The sequence below is a fragment of the Chionomys nivalis genome, chromosome 7 (assembly GCF_950005125.1).
Source record: "Chionomys nivalis chromosome 7, mChiNiv1.1, whole genome shotgun sequence".
Lineage (NCBI taxonomy): Eukaryota > Metazoa > Chordata > Mammalia > Rodentia > Cricetidae > Chionomys > Chionomys nivalis.
The window spans coordinates 27,552,338-27,571,181 of record NC_080092.1 but is presented as its reverse complement, the minus strand read 5'-3'; the positions used below and the strand labels follow the sequence as shown (position 1 = coordinate 27,571,181).

Genomic DNA, 18,844 nt, shown 5'->3' with positions numbered 1-18,844 from the left:
CCCTTATTTATTCTCCAAAATATTTGCAGTTTAGCTAAAGCCCACTTTTGTTTTGATTTCTTTTATTTTGGGATTCTGGCATGTTCATGTTTCATATCTTTGCAACTACTTTGAAGGGAGATTTACTTCATTCATATCAGATGCCCACAGAAGCTAAATATTCATCACTTTCCATTCTTAAAAAGTAAGTTTTATTTTTGGTTGTGTTTTTGTTTTTAATCTCTGTTTGAGCCACAAAAAAAAAAAAAAAAAAAACAACATAGGACCTCAGGTCATAACTCATGATCATTAAAATGTCTTTTAGGAAAAACTCAATATCTTCATATTTTTCCTCAAAAATATATATATTGATGCACAAAATTGTAAGAGCTGGGTTTTTATTGTTGCTGCTCTTGTAGTCTTTAAGCCCTATATGTAAAAATACCACCAGAACAGAGGCTTGACCCTACCCCTTGAAAAGACCCCACAGATAGGAGTTCTCTAATCTGTTCTGCTTTTCTTGGTTGTCACCCAGGATGTAAATCTCCAAGAGCCTCCAAAAGGAAAGGAACAAAAAAGGGAGGAAAAACATATGCATATCCAAATTTTATATATATATATATATATATATATATATATATATATATCCTAAAAATGAGCATTTAAACTGCTTGTCAGACAGCTCCCTGACAAAGCCACTAGAGTGTATTCACAGACATTTGCATAAATGCTGCCGGTGAGTTCACCATAGCTGCTAGCGCTAATGGTACATAAAGTAATTTAGTCACTTCTCCCAGCATTCTGTGTCAGGATGATGAGCACAGGCACTCTGCCTTGTTGCATATTAGATCATTAGATAATAAAGTGTTAGCGCATGCAAGCTGACAGGGTCTCTGCACTCTAACGTTGTGAGGACACAGCGTTCTGCCACGGGGGAAAGAAATAGAGAAACGGATGCCACAATTGGCCTTAAATTCAAGTAAATAGAACCTGAAACTCGAGATGAGCCACAGTGACAATAACAGCATTCCCGAAGCCCTTTCAAGCACTCTCGTGCACGGTCCCCACAAATTTGCTTGAGTGGCTTGACTGTAAGATGAGGCACACACATATATACCAATGTTTCACATGACCACGGGTGGGCACGATTCCGGTCCCTTGGTCCCAACCCCGTGGTTCTGTAGAAATGATAACCCTGAGAGCAGTTACATGTGATGCTGCCTCCCTCCGCAACTGCACGTCTTCCGTAAAGCCACTGCTTCAGGAAGCATCATCAATAAATGTGCCCATAAATATCCAGCCAAAGAAAATTTTAGTATTTATGAATGGAGAGAAAAATGGGAGGGAGGGGGCGATTACCATGAGCTACAGTGTTCCAAGTTCCAGCCCCTTTGGATCACGCAAGATTCTCGGAAATAAATCTGCCTTTGTCATCCCTCAGATTTGAAATCCAGAGACATTAATCTGAGCCTAGGAGCTCCGAGTGCTTGGGATGTGTGGGGAAGATGGGGCATGAATGTAAACCATGATTTCTTTTCTAGAAATGTAGAAAGACAAGCCACAAAAGGGACTTTCCTCCTAGTGTCTGACAAACAGGATATAAATAGAGATGAGCTGTGTTGCTCAAAATAATCCGGGCTACCTGTAAATGAGGTGGGAAAGGGCCTTGTATGCCGATGACTCTACAGGTCTCAAGAGGTGAAGACGTGCTGTGGGAAGTAAGGGTGGCCATGGGTGGCCATGGATAGACGGAAGCACGGGCTGACGGGGGCATGAGCCTTAAGCAAGGCATTTTAAATAGGATTCTTCAATGAAAGAAGTAACATCTCCCAAACCAACATGAATTAGCATGTAGGTCCACACATCACCAGGAAGAGAGTTCAATAGTCCCCCTTGGCCAAGGAGATACGGAAGAATGCCTTTGAAGTGTCTAAGTGAGTGGGAGGTTATCTATGGCTACTTTGTAGAACTTCAGATTTCTCCACTACTGCCATGCCGTTACTCAAGATCTGGACACATCTACCCTTTCCTTCCCCTGGAAGGAAGTAAAGTAAGGGTTTGATGAGGGTGAAGGACATAGGGCATGGTAGCCTCTGCAGTAATAGCTAACCACTGATATGCAGTGAAATGTAGACTGGTAAACAAAGCAGAAGAAACAAAGTATTTTCCTTCTTCCTGGGGATAAGCTGATGTTCCAGCTGCTACATTAATTACATTAATACGTATCTGTACTGAGGGAGCATTTGAGCTAAGAGAAGAGACCACAGCGGTTAGCATGGGCAGTACTCTTCCTCGGTGTCTTTTCCCCTTGCTCTCCTCCCTGCTCTGTTTAAATACTAATTATTAGTCATTGAATGATAAAAATTAGTTATTAAGAATAAAAGGTAGGAGAGGGTTTTTTTTATTTTTATTTTTTTTTGTTTTTTGTTTGTTTTTTGAAACAAGGTTTCTCTATGTAACAGCATTGGCTGTCCTGGTACTCACTCTGTAAACCAGACTGGTCTTGAACTCACAGAGAACTGCCAGCTTCTGCCTCTGAATGCTGGGATTAAAGGTGTGCAACACCACTACCTGGCCAAAAAGTAATAGAGCTTTAATTCTTGCCAAATTGGACCATCTGGACCCATGCCTCCCTCTAGAGATGCTGGTTAGTGCTGGGGCAGCAGGGCATACACTAAGCAGTCTTCAGTACCTTCACCCAGCCCACTTCTTCCTCCCAAAGCAGAGATCTATTGTTTTATTCCTAACAGATAACCAACTTTACTTTATCACGGAGAAAACCAAGGGTCAGAGAGAGGCCAGAGTAAGATGAAGAAGTGAATTTGGGAGTGCTAGTGCCTACTTCAAGACTTTGTTCTCTGCATCACCTGGCAAAACAATGTCACTGACGTCCAACCTTTGGAAGCATCCTTCCTAGCTGGTGACTGCTTGTTTGCTTGCTTGCTTTGGGATATTTTGTGCAGGGATAAGTAATGTGGTGCCTGAGTTTGTTCCGCTTCCATTGAAAATTTCCCTTTATTTGTACTAATTTGTGTGCTGGTGTGTGTGTGTGTGTGTGTGTGTGTGTGTGTGTGTGTGTATGTATGTATGTATGTAAGGGTGTATGTGAGTGCATGTGTTGTTATGTGTGTGTGTCTTTACATGTGTATTTGCAGCTATAGGACAACCTGGGATATAGTTTCTCAGGTGCTACTACCTTGTTTTTTGAGACAAGGTCTTTTTGTTGGTCTGAAACCCACCAATTTGGGCTAGGCTGCCTGTCCAGTGGGTCCCCGAGACTTGCTCATCTCTGCTTCCCCAGAAAATGAATCATAAGTGTGTTACCAGACTAGACTTGACTTTTTCATGTGGGTGGCAAGGGCTGAAAGCAGGTTCTTTAGAGTAAATGCTTTATTGACTGAGCCTCCCTACCAGCCTTCTCCTCACTTCCTAAGGGAAAAAAAAAGAGCTAGACACAGGAGCTAGGTATTGGAAGTAGGTATGAGAGTTGTGCTTAGAGCTTTCCCTGAAACCATGAGCTGCTGACCACCAACTCACTGTTAAGTCTGTCTGCAGATCAGACAGCTCCCATTGCAACCAAGCAGTCGAGAGTCAAAGCAACAACTGTGGTCCCCACTCCAGGCTCTCCATACTGTGCCTGCTGATTATTTATCAAGTATTCCTTCTTCTTCCCTCCCAAGCACCTCTAATCACATGATGTCTTCAGTGACTTCAAGGGTATTAAGGAGGGACCATTACTGTAAAGTGAGGATCAGAATAATTTTAAGTACAGAAATGGGGCTAGGAGTGTAATCATGAGCAGGTATTTCAAATGGCCTCCTGAAAAAAGTAATATCCGTCCATCTTGGCACTAATGAAACATAAAGCCTCAGCTTTTGAACGATGATGGTTTACTTTTGAAAGACTATAAAACTGGGTGTGGGGGGAAATGCCTTCTAAGAGTATAACATCGGGCTAATTAATGAAATGTACTGTTTGTGCATTCCTCAAGCACAGGTGGGAAAAAAAACAGGCAAAAATGATGACAAGGGTGTGTGTTCATTAAATTGGGATGCTGGCAGGGAAGGGAGGTTTTTTACCTTATGAATTATGTCATGTGGCTTGTGTGCCACTGTAAAAGTCAGGCTATCACATGATAATTTGTATGGTGGTGTTCTCAAAAGAACCCTGCTGACCTGGCAAAGGAGGGGTTCTGGAGCGAGAGGAGCAGGTTGAGTTTCATTTGAGATCAGAGTAAGTTCTATCGGAGGTTGGTATGTAGTAGACTCTTGGGCTGATAGAAAGAGGAATTCATTGCCTAGACACTCAAGCGAGTTATTCAGACACACACCCAAGCTAATTCAGATTCCCTTTGAGTAACACACCCTTTCCTTGAACTGTTTTTGTCTGCTTGCTCTAGTTGCCTCACAGCTAACCACTGATTTCCCACAGTCTTTAGTGGTAGTGATTTCTCCCTGGCCAAAGTGACCCCTGCAGAAAGCAGGCTACATCGCATGATGATGAAGAGGGAGTTGTTAGTCTAGAGAACTAAAGGCCTGGGAGGGACATTTGCCCTGAGTCCCACAGCAGAAGGAATAGCTTAGCTGCCCTTGACTCTGAAGCAGCTCTCCAGATGAATCAACAGGAGCACTGTCAGGTTTGGATGTCTTCCCCATTCACCTATGGATTGGCCCTTTTTTATCCTGCCATCAAATGGGAGCTCCTTGATCCAGGTCTCTCTTTCTTCCCAAGCTGAAAGTAAGAGATACCAGCATTCCAAGAGATACAGTCAGTCATGTAACCAAAAAGAATGTGCTTAAAAGATAGACCCCTGCCTTTAAATCTTTAGCTTCTTATTTTGCAGGGTCAAAGTGCCAAAGTACAACATAGGTGTTTGGAAACTCTAAGACTTATAACAATAGGAAATGCGGTGGAGTGGACGGACGAAAGCACACAAAGTCACAGTTAAAAGTAGCAATGCCAACCAATGAAAATGAGTCGCCTACCATGTTCCAGATAAGAGGGCGTACCTTCCGAGGGGTCAAGCCTCCTAGCCCTCCGCCCGTGCTTGGAATTATTGTGAACGAACATGTTATCGGAGACTGCCAGGACATGGCCGTCCACGTTGACGGTGGTAGACACCACGACCTGGAGACGGGAGAGGAAAATGAATGAGCATTTTCATATAAAAGCATAGTGGGAAATAAACTCAAGTTAAATAAATAACAGCTGGGAGCTGAAGAAAATTGCATAGCTATTTCACATAATAACCGGTGCTTATGTTGTACATGTCTAACAAGAGGCGCTATTGATGAGTGGGTCTTCGGCGTGGAACGCTTTTGATGCCGTTTTAAGTAAAATTGCACAGTTTATAGTTATGCAGCAAAAGGTACCCTGTTAACCATAATTTTTACAAGGCGGTCTTTATTAGCACAGTTTTATATATATATATATATACTTTTTTTTACACAAGGGTGGCTGTGTTTCACCTAAATTACCCTTCAGTTTAGACACTGAAGTAGATATCATAGTAGATCATGCAAATAGAAGTCTTTTAAATCTTTAAAATATCTCTTCCCTACTGAGTCAGGGTTAAGAAGATAGCGAATGAAAATGAGAGGGGTTGGAGTGGAAGCTGGGATCTGCTTGTGTCTTCCTCCCCCAGGGGTCTTATTGAAGTTTTTTTACACATTTTACTCTTTTGTCCCATGTCAGTTTGGTGAATCACATTCAAACCACCCTTAGAGCTATTATCATCATGACACCCTCACCCCCTCCCAAAAAAAAACTTTGCTAATTAAGGGTCTTAGATCTGTTTCAAAGAGAAAAAAGTAAAACATAGAACTGATTCAGAGTCAACTCGGATACCCAGGTCACATCTAAGGGGCTCAGACCAGCTTGCCGCAATGGTCCAGGAAAACGTGTGCCCCTGAGAACTTTGACTAAAACAATGAACAGGATTGACCTACATCTCTCCTTATATTAAAAAGGGGAGGAGGATTAAAACTGAACCCCACAGAGATATGTTTATTCATGTGACCTCTTACAACCAAATATAATAATTGCCTGTAATCGCAGCTTTGGCTCCCAACTCATGCTTTGACACGAGAAACGGCCATCAGCCAGCCCCTGTTTAATCCAGCTATTATGTTGACTAATTAACTTTGCCCGCCAGCTTATTTCTTCCTCCATTATCAGCCCCTGTCAGCTACAAGCACCCAGCAGCATAGGGGAAACCTTGGGCTCTTTGATTGATCACCAATAGATTGACATGCAGATTAATTTAATTAGAATCACCTCACTTGAGAAATGAAAGACAACGACAAGAAGGCTAATAGATCTGCTCTTATAATGAGGCCAGCCTCCTGAGCAAAATCAGAAGAGTTCTGATTTATTTTGCTCAATTCCCCAGTTGTGTAGAAAGACTCTCAGATTTAATTGTTCTCCGGTTTGAGAAGGATTAGCCTCTGAAGAAGTGAATGACTTTACAAAACTTGGGACATACTGTATGCCCTTAGCTTTGGAGACAGTTTTTTCTCTGAGTTAGCTAAGGGAACATTGGGGCAGTGCTGTGGTTTCTTTCACTCATGGGCATAGGGGAAAGCACCCCACCTCAGTCCTGACCTGTCAGTTCTCAACCCCCAGTGTCAAAGCACTCACCACCTTGAAGGATTAACAACGTCCCACTCCCCCTCCTTTTCACTTAAAAGCTTTCTGGCAAAATAAGTCAAATTTCCTTTTCCTGGGAGGTGGCCATAAACTATAGACTAAGAACACGAGGCTCACCGGGCTGATTTTAATATGTTATTAAAACACGTGCTTGACAATTCAGAAGTTATTCCCGGACCCAGTGTGTTCTCTTCAGTCTGTCAAAATTCCATCTAGAGCAAGTCATTCGCAGAGGGACCCAGAGATTGATGCAGTGGTTGGCTGCAGGCTCTCTGGATATTCATCATCAGCTGACCAGGTGTGACAGGGGCTGAAGCCAGTGTTTGTCCCTCATCAATCGTGCGTTAATTTAAAAGAAGAAAACGGGGTGGGGGGGGGACGGAGAAGTAAAGAAAACAGTCAATTCCTTTATTTTCGAAAACTGTCACATACAGTGGCAGTATCTTTAGGACAACAAAGGGGCACTTTTTAGTTAGGGAGATGGCTTCATCAGACACCGAAAATTACATAACAGCTGGGTCTTTCAAAGAAATGTTGATTTACTACAAGACCACAATTGAGTGGTCACTGGAGTCGTTAGCTGAACAAGCTATAAAAGGAAATCCCAAACAGTATCTGTTTCCAGTGTCAGGAAATGGAAAGTGGTTACCCCAGACGTCTGTCTTCAGCGAAGAGAGCAAGGGCATCCTATGAAACACCTGGAAGACACCAGCGCTACAAACAGTAGGACTTAAAATTATCTGGTGTCTTTTAAAAAACATTGTCAACTAATTGCTGACATTCAGTAAAAGTGACCAAAAAAAAAAATCAACTTTTTAAGACAGAAAACTATGCAATATGCATTTCCTTTTTCTTTGCAAGGGAAGACCACAGAGCCACTTGTGCGGGGGCCATTGTACCGCAGGCACAGCCAGAACTAGATGCTGGGGAGTAAAGGATCCCTGTGCTGTTTATTCTAGAAACTAACTAGCAAGCATGTCCCTCAGATACTCATGGCACAACTTTTCAAGCCCAAAATAACCTCTCTCATTCCAATTTGGAAATGATTGGAATAGATTTAAACAAAGTATTACCTAAAATTAACCCACAGAGTCACTAGCAAATTAAAAGTAATCTGTAAGATGGGAAGGGTGGGGGTGGAACTTAATACTAAGCTAACCTTGAAAATTGACCCATGGTAGACAGGCAATGAGTCTCCATGAGCCAATCAGTAGGCTGCTGGCAAGTAGAGACAGGAAAGGGGACAGAGAGGCATGACAAGTCTTCAAAATGTCCAAATTTTGTCAACAAAACATGTCTTGAATTTAGGACAAAAAAAAATAGAAAAGTCTTTTCCCTTTGGAATCAACCATCCTTAACCTTTTTATTTCTCCTTTTACCCCAACTGCCCAGAGAAAAAGAGAACAACAACATGAAAAGGTCTACAATTTTGCTGTGTCTGTGCAACCTCCAGTTTCTATAATCTCACAGTCCAAAAGTTTGACTATTGGAATTTACACTAGGAAAAATATGACATTCGATTCCTGAGTCAAAGTGGCCACATTTCAAGTGATGGTGGCCATTGAACTAGGCAGGGCAAATACAGAATTTTAAACTTTCTAGAATGTTCCACTGGATGACATTCCCCTGAAAAAGCTCTGTAATCATTTACAACAATTTATTCATGAAGACAAACTATATTTTGGGTCCAATCTACAGAAATAACTACAGGTCTAGGGCTATATGCCTGTATGTTCTTAATTGGTGAACTTTTCCAGTAAAACAGGTACAGGGGCATAGCTTTTCAGAACAGCATCTTCAGGGATGCTGATTCTATGTTGCATGGTTCTGTGGCTCTTTTCTGGTCCCCACCCTCCAAGTTAGGGCATTTGATGTGAGGCTGAAGAGGGGGAGGTCTGCAGCTACCTGCTGCTCTTCTGAGAATTTACACTACGGGTTTAGTTTCTTGGTTTGTTGTCAGTGGCTTAGAAACTCCTCCAGTGCCTTCTTCCCTGGTTCTAGAAACCCCAGAGGTGATTGTTATTAGCACCCCTGTCTAGAATTTGGAAGGGTGGCACACAAAACAGCTATCTCCCTTCACTGATGTAACTTTGGGCATCAGTTGAAGGTGAGCTTACCATTTCCGCACCCCAGAGTCCCTGATGCTCTGATGACATTTGAAACTTAATTGTTAGCGCTAATTCTGTGAGGCTAAGTGGCAAGCCTGGTCCTCAATGAGCACTTGATGAGCTCAGCAGCAGGAGGAGGGGTAGTCTTCTTTTGTGGGTAACACCAAATGATGAGTTCAAAACAAGTGTTGGAGCCGGGCGGTGGTGGCGCACGCCTTTAATCCCAGCACTTGGGAGGCAGAGGCAGGCGGATCTCTGTGAGTTCGAGACCAGCCTGGTCTACAAGAGCTAGTTCCAGGACAGGCTCCAAAACCACAGAGAAACCCTGTCTCGAAAAACCAAAAAAAAAAAAAAAAAAAAAAAACAAACAAAAAAAAAAAAACAAGTGTTGGGCTGACAAACCCGACCCAGTGACTCCCGGTTCTCATGGAAAAAAAAAACAAAAAAACAAAAGAAACTGGCATTTTAGGTCAGAGGACAGAGGGAAGAAGCCCCCTGCCCTACAGATCTCCGAGTTTGAAAGGTCTGCCCTCACAATGTAAATTGACACAACTGAGAACTCTAAGGGAACTGGCCTTCTCACTAGATTGAGTAATTTCACTTTCAAGAAGATATCTCCATCTTAGTTGGCTACATTCTAAACTGGACACTAAATGAAACCTCACTGCTTAGAAAACAGTTTGCAAACCAGACATATTAGTAGTCTACTTTCCCCACTGTCTGTCCCCAGGAAGGATTTCTAGAAAGTTCTGTCATTGATTAGTTCTCCCTCTCCATCATTTTGCAGGCTGTCCTTGGCTCCCTGTCACACAGGAGACCTTGTGTGTCCTTACAATATCATCTAAGATTCATGAGGCATAACCTCTGTCTCATGATCAGATTTTCAAAAAAGACACAAGCACCTAAATTCAATGGCCGGTGGCAGATCACAATAACAAAAGTGGCAGCTTGCGTGGAAGAAGGGATTATGACCGATACAAGGACTGAAAATTCCTATCTCTGTGCATTTCTCAAACTGATATAAAACTAGAGGAAATATGTGGTATCAAACCACTGTCAAGGTTTAAATTAATAGTCTTTGGAAAATAAGTATTTTATTCTTAATAAGTTAGTCATTTTGGTGAATTAATTTTGAGAAATTACAAACCTTGGTTTTTCAAAACTTCCATAAAAGGAAATGGTGAACACAGTTGGTTTGGACCATGGCATCTTTCTCTATGGTTTCAACTCACTGTATTTTTGCATTAATCCATGGATCCTAACAACCAGGTATTTCTTTTCTTTTTTTCATTTTTCACAGGTGTGTATGGTGTGCATGTGTGTGCAGGCACGCTTCTGTTGTAGTAGGTACTCGGCTGCATCTGGAAGACCAAGGCTGCCATTCGTTCTTCAGCTGATTGAGAGGTAGGGTTTCTTACTCAAACCCAGAGCTCACAGAAATAGTGAATCTTCCCAACCAGCTTACTCTGCGGATCCACCCTGTCTCTGCTTTCTGTGCCTGGCATTTCAGGTGGGACACCATGCCCACCCTGCATTTACATGGGTTTCTGGAGATCCAAACTCCCAGCCTCAGGCTTGCTGGGCAATTGTTTTACCACTGAACAATCGCCCCCCCCCCCCCAGTACAATAACAAGATATTAAAAAAACAAACTGTGACTTGAAGCACATGAATAAAAGTGACTGAGCAATATTTTATGGAATACTTCATAGGAAGAAAAAGCTTAAAACCACTGACACAGCTGGTTTAATCTCCAAAGAATTATGTATGGCAGAAAAAAAAAGCATTTCTAAGAGGAGTTAAAATTTTCATTATCATCACTACCAAATTTATGTGTTGAATCCCTAGTACCCAGTGCTTTGAAATGATGGAAGTTCCACATTGGGCTCTGATTCCATTAAATAAGACCATTGAGGTGGGTCCTAAACCAATGTGACCACTATCCTCCAAAACCAACAACAACTAAAATGGTAATTTAGACACCCAGAAAGAATGTGAAAATTAAGAGGAGTCATTATTTGCATTATATGGTGATGGAAATATCCCATGTATTGGCTGTGGTGGCAGACAGGTAAACCTATATGCTTGCAATTAAATTTTATAGAACTAAAAGCTATCCTGACACAAATGAGTATAAGCACATTCAGGGATATTGGAGGAATACGGACAGATAATGTCAAGATCCTTGTCTTGGCTGTAATCTTGCTCTATAACACTGCAAAAATTGAAAGGGACTGGCCAAAGAATACATGAGAATCTTTCAGTGTTACTCATACCAATTGTGTGTGCCTCTGCAATTACATCAAAAAAATTCACCTAAATATAAGACATCAGCAACCAAGATGTCCTTCAAAGGGTGAATGGATAAACAAACTAGTAATCCATACAATGGCATATCATTTAGTGATAAAAAGAAATGAGCTGTCAAACCACAAAAAGGCATGGAGGAATCTTAAATGCATATTACTAAATGGGGGAGAAAAGCCAATCTGAAGAGACTATACACTGTATGGTTTCAACTAAATGACATTCTGCAAAAAGCAGAGCTATGGAGACAGAAAGAAAAGAAAAAGAAGATCAGTGTTTGCCAGGACTGGGGGAAGGGAGGGATGAATCAGTATAGGACACAATTTAGGGCACTGAAACTCTTTTATTAATAGTGTAGTGCTAGATACCAACTTGACTATAATTGTTCTAATCTCTGAAACGTACAGTACAAAGAGAAGCCTGCTATAACTTTAGTTAATGGTGATGTCTTGGCATTGGCACTCCACAATAAATGTATCATACTATAGGCAAACTGAGGGAAAGACATGGATGCACATAAAAACTTCCATGGAGTCATTTATCTGTATTTTTTTTGCTATACAAAATAATCTCTATATTCTTCAAAACCCTGATCAAACCTCTTCCCATAGGGCCTATACTCTTATACCAATGGTTCTCAACCTGGGGATCATGACCTTTTTAGGGGTCACATATATACAGTATAACAATAAAGAGAGAGTTCAGGTGTGCGGGTCATGTGCTGACCTTGCAGAGGACCCAAGATGGGTTCACAGCATCTGCAACTGCTTACAACTGCAGATCCATGAGACTCTGTTGCCTCCAGCCTCCAGAGGCACCCACACCCATGTACACAAACTGAACCCCCATCATAAATAAAATAATAATCAAAATAAGGCTACACACGACTATCCAGTAACTTTACTTTTTCTGAGGCCATACCAACATCATATGGAAATGCTGCTTATGTCACGCCTGTGAGAGTCTCTGAAATGGCAGTTTTACATTCGAATCCTTTTAAAATGGAGAGTATGATTCTTCCTCCAGAAATACCATTAGACTAAAAAGTAATGTCGTCGTAGAAGTTTCTATTTTAAAAAAGGGCAACAAATCCTCAGTAGTTACACCATTGCAAATTTAGGTAAATCTTCATTTGACAGCTTGGAAAACTGAAGCCTGGGATATTTTTAAATGTCCTCAAAGCCACAGGACGAATTAAGAGCATAGGTGAGCTGGAAACAAAGCCTCTGCCTTTTCTATGCGTCCTCCACACACGGCAGAGTACAGTCCTGATGCGAGTCTACCCTGTTATTCCTGCTGGTTTCTTCCAGTACAAACGGAGTATTTTGAGGTGTCCGATGGCAGCTTAGATATTATTTACATAAAAATGGTCTGCATCAGTTAGGTCGTCATTAACTTTGTCCTTTAAAATATCCTTGACTGATAAGGAATGAGATAGTCTCAGAGATGTGCCTGATTGCTAGTTCCTATCTGGTTGAAAGATCCCAAATAAGTCATTAAAAATTATGGAGGACGTGTGAACCTCCAGGGTGTAACAGAGCAGAACTGCTGGAGGCAGGGAACGCCTAACTGAGTTAAATCCACACTGGAGGCTCAGAGCAGAGTATACCCTCGCTGAAGAGGAGGACAAGAACAGATATCTCCCATGCTATACAGAAAGAGAGGGAGACCTTTGGAAACCAGATCAACTTCTGTCTTTCCTATCTCCCGAGCTATGGATGTGCTAAAGCCGGTCCCTCCCACAGCTGATGAGGAGGATGCTGCTGATGGCTTCTGGGGCTTCTATGCCACTCTGTGCTCACTAAGAGAGGAAAACATAGAGAAAGGTCCCGTGCTCTCTGGGGACTTGAACATAGCATGTCCACGGAGATATGAGGCACAAGCAAAGGCAACTGTGGTCAACAGCTTGGCCGCCAAGTTCATATAGATTTCTAAGTCCATCATTTACGAGTTTGTGAGCACTGACACGTCAATCGTAGGCATGAACTCTGAGTCTACCCTATCCATGCTTATGCCGGGCATTAGTGTATAGACGGGAGAAGTAGCGATAAACAAAATGTATAGTATGTTCTTAACAGAATCTCAGTTCCTATTGGTTGCCTTCATGGAGTTTAGTCCCTAACATAAGAAGAGAGAGGCTAAAGGATGAATCAGGTGAGCAATAAAAGCAAATTTCAGAATGTAATAATACATGTGAGAAAAAATAAAAAGGGAGTCACATCTAATAGGAACTGTTTTTGATTGTGGTTAACGAAGTTCTTACGGGGGAAGTGACATTATTGTCTGAGTCTGAGTAGTAAGTGTCTAGCTATCCAGTGAAGCTGCAGCAGAATTTCCCAAGGAGTTCAAAGAGTGAGCAGCAAGATCCTGAGGCTTGAATGACTTTTGTGAACTTGGGGAAGACAAACGAAAGAAGGGAAGGAAGGGCAACGTGCTGGAATAGTGCGAAGTGAGCAAGAGCAAGAGTGATGGCCAAGAATCTGAAGTATGGCAAGAGCCTGCTAAATTCCAAGTCAAAAAGTAGAAGAGTTTGGGCTCTAAGTGCCCACAGTTCTAAGCATTCCCAGAACAACACAGGTCAGCAGACACAGGTCAGTCCAAACACATCACAACTATTTTTGTTTGCATGTTACATTTTCTTCTAAGGTAGCTAGCTATACTTAATGTGGAGCTACTTCTGCTAAGTGTACATCCACCTCTCATCAAATGGCATCCCCAAAGATCGCTCCTCAGTGATGCATACTGTCTGCCAAGGCTCACAACAAGGCAAATGTCAAGATCCATATTGGCCCAGTGATGGTTTCGTAGACCAGGTTCAGGAGTCCCACATTTGACCATGTTTCATGAACTAATCCTGTTCTCTGAAGCTATCATTAGAGCTGCTTTCAGTATAAATAATTAGCAGGGCACACCTTAAAGTTTTATTCTGCATAAGAGGGTGAAGGTAGTTCGGACTCCCAGAATTCTGTTGGGAAAGAATTTAATTGAGAGATGTGTTGTTTGTCAGAGCCATGTAAGTACATCTGAGGGAGAGAGAGAGGAGGGTGGGGAGTAAAAGAGAGGAGGGGACTCTCTCTTCCCTGTGTGTCTTTAAAGCCATCTCTTTTGCCAAGGAGTTTGGGCGTATATTTTAAGAATGTTATGATCACAGCAAATAATATATTGATTTAGAGTGACCATGAATGGCTGTTTAAAGTAAATAACAAAATTCTCCAAATTTTTTTATAATTCACTTTTAAAAACTTACCCTTTCATGTCATAACCTATGTCATAAGTTTGGAAAAGAAAAACACTTCATTGTTAGAAATTTGGGATAAATAACCAAATGACTTCATTTATCTCCCATCCAAATGACGAAGCGAAGGAAGAATGTGTAGACGTGATAAATTGAGTTTGTTCTTGCAGTTCTCTTTGCACAGGGCCCTTGTGTGGCGTTTCCAAGAGTGATGTGACATAGTCACCCTTTAGTATCTTGCTAGGGAGTTGGCTCTAGCACCCTCCCCATCACACAAGAATGTTGAAATCTTTAAAATGGTATTATTTTTCATTAGCATATAAACACACCTATATATGTCCCATAGAGTTTAAATAATCTCTACCTAAAATGCTGAATATTATAAACAATATGTCATAAGCATATTTGAAGAACAATGTCCAAAAGTATTTTATATGTATTTGGCACAGATGCAGAGTTGGTCAAATATTTTCCAGCTGCAGGTAGTTGAAGCTGCAGAAGCAGACTCCATGAATGTCAAGGGTTGACGGTATTCCTGAGACTCAGCTTAAGTAACACCATCTCCAATCACATGCTTCAAAGTAGGATGCCATCTCCAACTCAACTGCACTGGTTTTCTGGGCATTTTTCTGGCTCATTTTCCTGATTCATTTTATTTATGGAAATAACCACAATTTCCAATTATTTATAACTTTTAATCTTTGCATATCTTCATCATGACAGCTGATGGAGACTCATTCCTTATACATGTACTTTCTCTCCTTCCTGAACCATCTCATTCCTCATTTTTGGCACACCTCCCTGTGGCTATAGTAGCCATGTGGCTGGCCACTAGCCAATAGGAAGTGAGCAAGTTTAAAAAGGACTATTTCTAAGCCAAGAATTTGAAGACATGTATCCTTCACTTTTCTTCTAGCTCCATGAATACAGCAGGGCTTTTCGTAATTGGAAGGACATAAAATCAAGAGTTGCCAGGTTTCCAGATCATTTCGGGGGGGGGGGGGGAGTCTATTCTTCAAGGCAGGAACACTAACTTGTATGCATTGTATGTGCACCACTAGATTTTCTTTGCTCTATATGGGAGCCATTAGGTACTATTTGGTCTATGTGTTACAGCAGCGACCCTTGCCCTAAAATAACCCCCCAACTGAAATATCAGTTTCACTACAGCAGAGATTCTGTCTTTTGCATTCAACATTATTGACTTACCACCGAGCCCTCTGATAAATAGTGCTGAGCTCTTGCACACATGAATGAGAGAATATATCTCGCATCTATATTCATATGTACTGTTGTCATAGACTTGGCATTTATATACAGATGCAGAGTTATAGCCTATCAGAAAACTTTACTGAGAGAAGAAGATGAATTTGTAAATTTATATGTTCCTTCAGTCTCCGGGTCTTAGGGTTTCTACTAAGATGATAACTTTGGCCCAGTTCTTGCCCCTCCTTCGCTACTCTCATCTGCCAGTCCCAACAAGGAAAAGGGTGGCTAACGATTTAAATCTTAACCTTAAATTGTCTGGCTCCTGTCAGTTAAAAACCAGCCTGTGACATGGCTTTAACGTGGTCCCTTAACATTAGCATCTTTTTAGTGTCAAGAGAGAGAAATGGGCTCATTTAGTCAGACTGAATTGTTCCGTGTCATGGGCTGCTTCTAGCCCTAATTTGCCCCCCTCTCCTTTCCCCTTCCCCCAATACCCACCACCACTAATGAAGCCTGTATCCACTGTTGTATTGAAGCAAATATGCTACCTTAACCACAGCCGAGGGGTTCCAGAAAGAAAACATCCATTATTCAAAAAAGAAAAAAAAAGAGAGTGAATTGTACCAGATTCTCTCAAGGCTTATGCCACACTGCCTAAGCATTTCAGAAAGTGATTAATTTTTTGAGAACACTCAGGTCACACTAATTGACATGACCTGTGTAATTAAGTCTCTGTTTACACACTAGAAGCCCAGCCGCTCAGAGGCTGAGTTTGCTTGACAGGATGTCTTTACGCATCAGGAGATCAACAACCTTTCTTATATCCTCCTCAGCCACCTACACAGGTCCCTGATTGCTCTTCTGAGGAGACATACACTGGCTTGACTGTATGAAGAGGGGGCTGACCAGGGAAATAGACAAAAGTGCAAAAGAGAAGCCTTGGCAGGGGCAGCTGATGAGACTCATCTCATACACCATGAAGGGTGAATCCACCAGCACTTTCTGGAACTTACCCTTTCAATAGTACTGATATACAAAAAATGGATCAAATTTTGTCTTCACCAAAAAAAGATACTTTCTCAGTCCTTCTCCTGGATAATAGGCACATGAAAAGTACATGAAACCAGAGTCTCAATTTCTGTGCTATGAAAACAAAAGATGGAACTGTCCCTTGTTTGTAAGGAAGTGTCAATGTCAGGAGTGAGTGCACACACACTCCCCTGGCCCTCTCTCTTGGGTCCTAAGGCTTTGCACCTTCAGTATGATTTCTTAAGAGAGTCCAAGTTACCACTGGTAGAGAGAGTTACACTCACTGTGGCATTTCCAAATTTTCCCACAAGTAGAAACTACTCAGGGGTGTAGCTCACCTTCTAAAACACTGTTCTTTCCTTCCAGGGAAGTCCCCCAATTTGACAAACTTGGGGTTGGGGGTTTCAACTTCATGCATGAAGTCTCTTTGGGAAGTCTCTCAAACTATCCTGTGATTCAAGCATTTACTCCTAGGATGCCACTGGGCATTTTGAATGATAACAGAATTTCTTGTTGCCTCACCAAGTGCCTCCCAGCAGACCCTAGAGGAGTTCTTTGTCGTCCCAAAGCATCAGATAGTAATAGTATACAAGTCACAGGGTTGGACTTGAACCTTCACTAGGTAGAGGTGTAATTTTGAGTGAATTTCTTTACTACTCTAAGCTTACTTCCTAATTGGTAAAATGGAAAGAAATCATATTTGCATGTTTTCAATATGGATACTATGACAATCACTATCATTCATGTAAAACACTTCATATGATACCTCTCATGAGAGAAACACACAGTAAATGTCAGCTTCACCACCAACATCAGCATCTGCAACACCAATGCCCACAGATGTATATAAAGGCAGATACACGAACATAGCAACTATACATAGGAACATGGAATTCACCAAACATAGGCATTATAATAAATAGTCATCTACTTGGAACTGGATGAAGTTTGCTAGAAATAAACAACTGCAGGAAAGAAAAAGGAGAAGCCAGTTTGATAAGGAGAGAAAAAAACAGATGAGGGGGTAAGGAATGCAGTGTGTGGTTTGGGGGCTTAGCCAAGCACCTAGACAGTTAAACTGAACCTGGGTGCCAGGTTTCAGGGACCTTCACTCCACAGCTCTCACTGCTCAAAGTGTAGCTGACTGGAACACAGTAAGCCGACTGACAAAGACACAGCTTCTTTTAACTCAGGGTTTGACTCTTGGTGGCCACGGTAGCTATTCCTTTTGTGAAAGTTCTATTTTAGAATCTATTTGGGTGACAAAAGGTAAAAGGGCAAAAATACATCAACTTGAAGTGTTTTGGAAGGTCCATAGACCCTTGGGTAAGAAGGCAATCATGAATAACCAAAGGATGCCGTTTCCATGGCACTAATATTGTCGCTTCAAACTTAGTCAAAAGTTATCAAGTGCCGGTCAGAATTAGTGGCTTTCTATCAGGGGCCATCTTATCTCTCTTCTCCCTACCATGGCGACTCTTCAGTTGTCATGCTAAGGGAAACTGACGGTTCTATTGCTATTTCATGTGTACAGAGACCTGTGATATAACTTGAGCATCCTACAATGTGTGTGTGCGCACACACACACACACACACAGATTATCCACCAGTCTAAAAGATTCATTGTGCCCAAGTTGAGAAGACCCAGACTAAACTAAGGGCTTAATTAAACTCATCACAAGAATTTTCCCTGAAAGTTTAAATCTATTATGTCTATTCTACTGCATAAGTAAATTGTGGCCTTTTTTCTTATGCCCAAAAAGAATGTACTGAAATGACTTCCTGTCTTGCCTGTATTTCTAAAAGCCACAACTCACTAGCAGGCCCTGTAAAACCATATATAAATGTTCTTTGAGGTCCTCAGTGTCACCAAAGTCCATCCCAATTCTACTGCCCTGAGGGATATAGTGTAGTTGATGCTGGCAAAGTCAGGAAGCTTGGTTATCACACATAAAATGTTTCATACCTGTATGTCTTTGTTCCTAACCCAAGTTTGGCCCAAAGAGATATAGAGCTCATCTGAAGAACCACAGCAAGCTATCAGATAGCACGTGCTAAAAACCACTCACACATGCTGCAAGACACTTTGAAAAAAGAGTAGCATCCAAATTTGAAGGCAGGATCTTGTCAAGAAATACTTCCCAAGAAACTAAGATTTCATTGGATTCTCCAAATTCCTCTCTATTAAGACAAAAAGTGGTAAGGCTAAAATGATGCTTTATAAATTCTCTAAGATCTCCGAAGACAATACCATCCTTCCAATGGATTTGTTCTTTAACAAGACTAATGAGGCTTACTTCATTTTTTTTTTTTTAAAAAAATCATTTTGA

The 18,844-nt window shown here is 41.5% G+C and overlaps 1 protein-coding gene across 3 annotated transcripts in view; it reads right to left on the bottom strand.

Moving 5' to 3' along the window:
- Ebf1 (EBF transcription factor 1) overlaps positions 1–18,844 on the bottom strand; it is a 388,250-nt gene that overhangs the window by 114,973 nt on the left and 254,433 nt on the right. For 2 of the 3 annotated variants that reach the window (XM_057775435.1, XM_057775436.1), the window contains exon 8: positions 4,965–5,106. In XM_057775435.1, coding sequence (XP_057631418.1) covers positions 4,965–5,106 — 142 coding nt within the window. The remainder of the gene's footprint in view (positions 1–4,964; positions 5,107–18,844) is intronic. The other variant, XM_057775438.1, reaches the window with a different exon arrangement.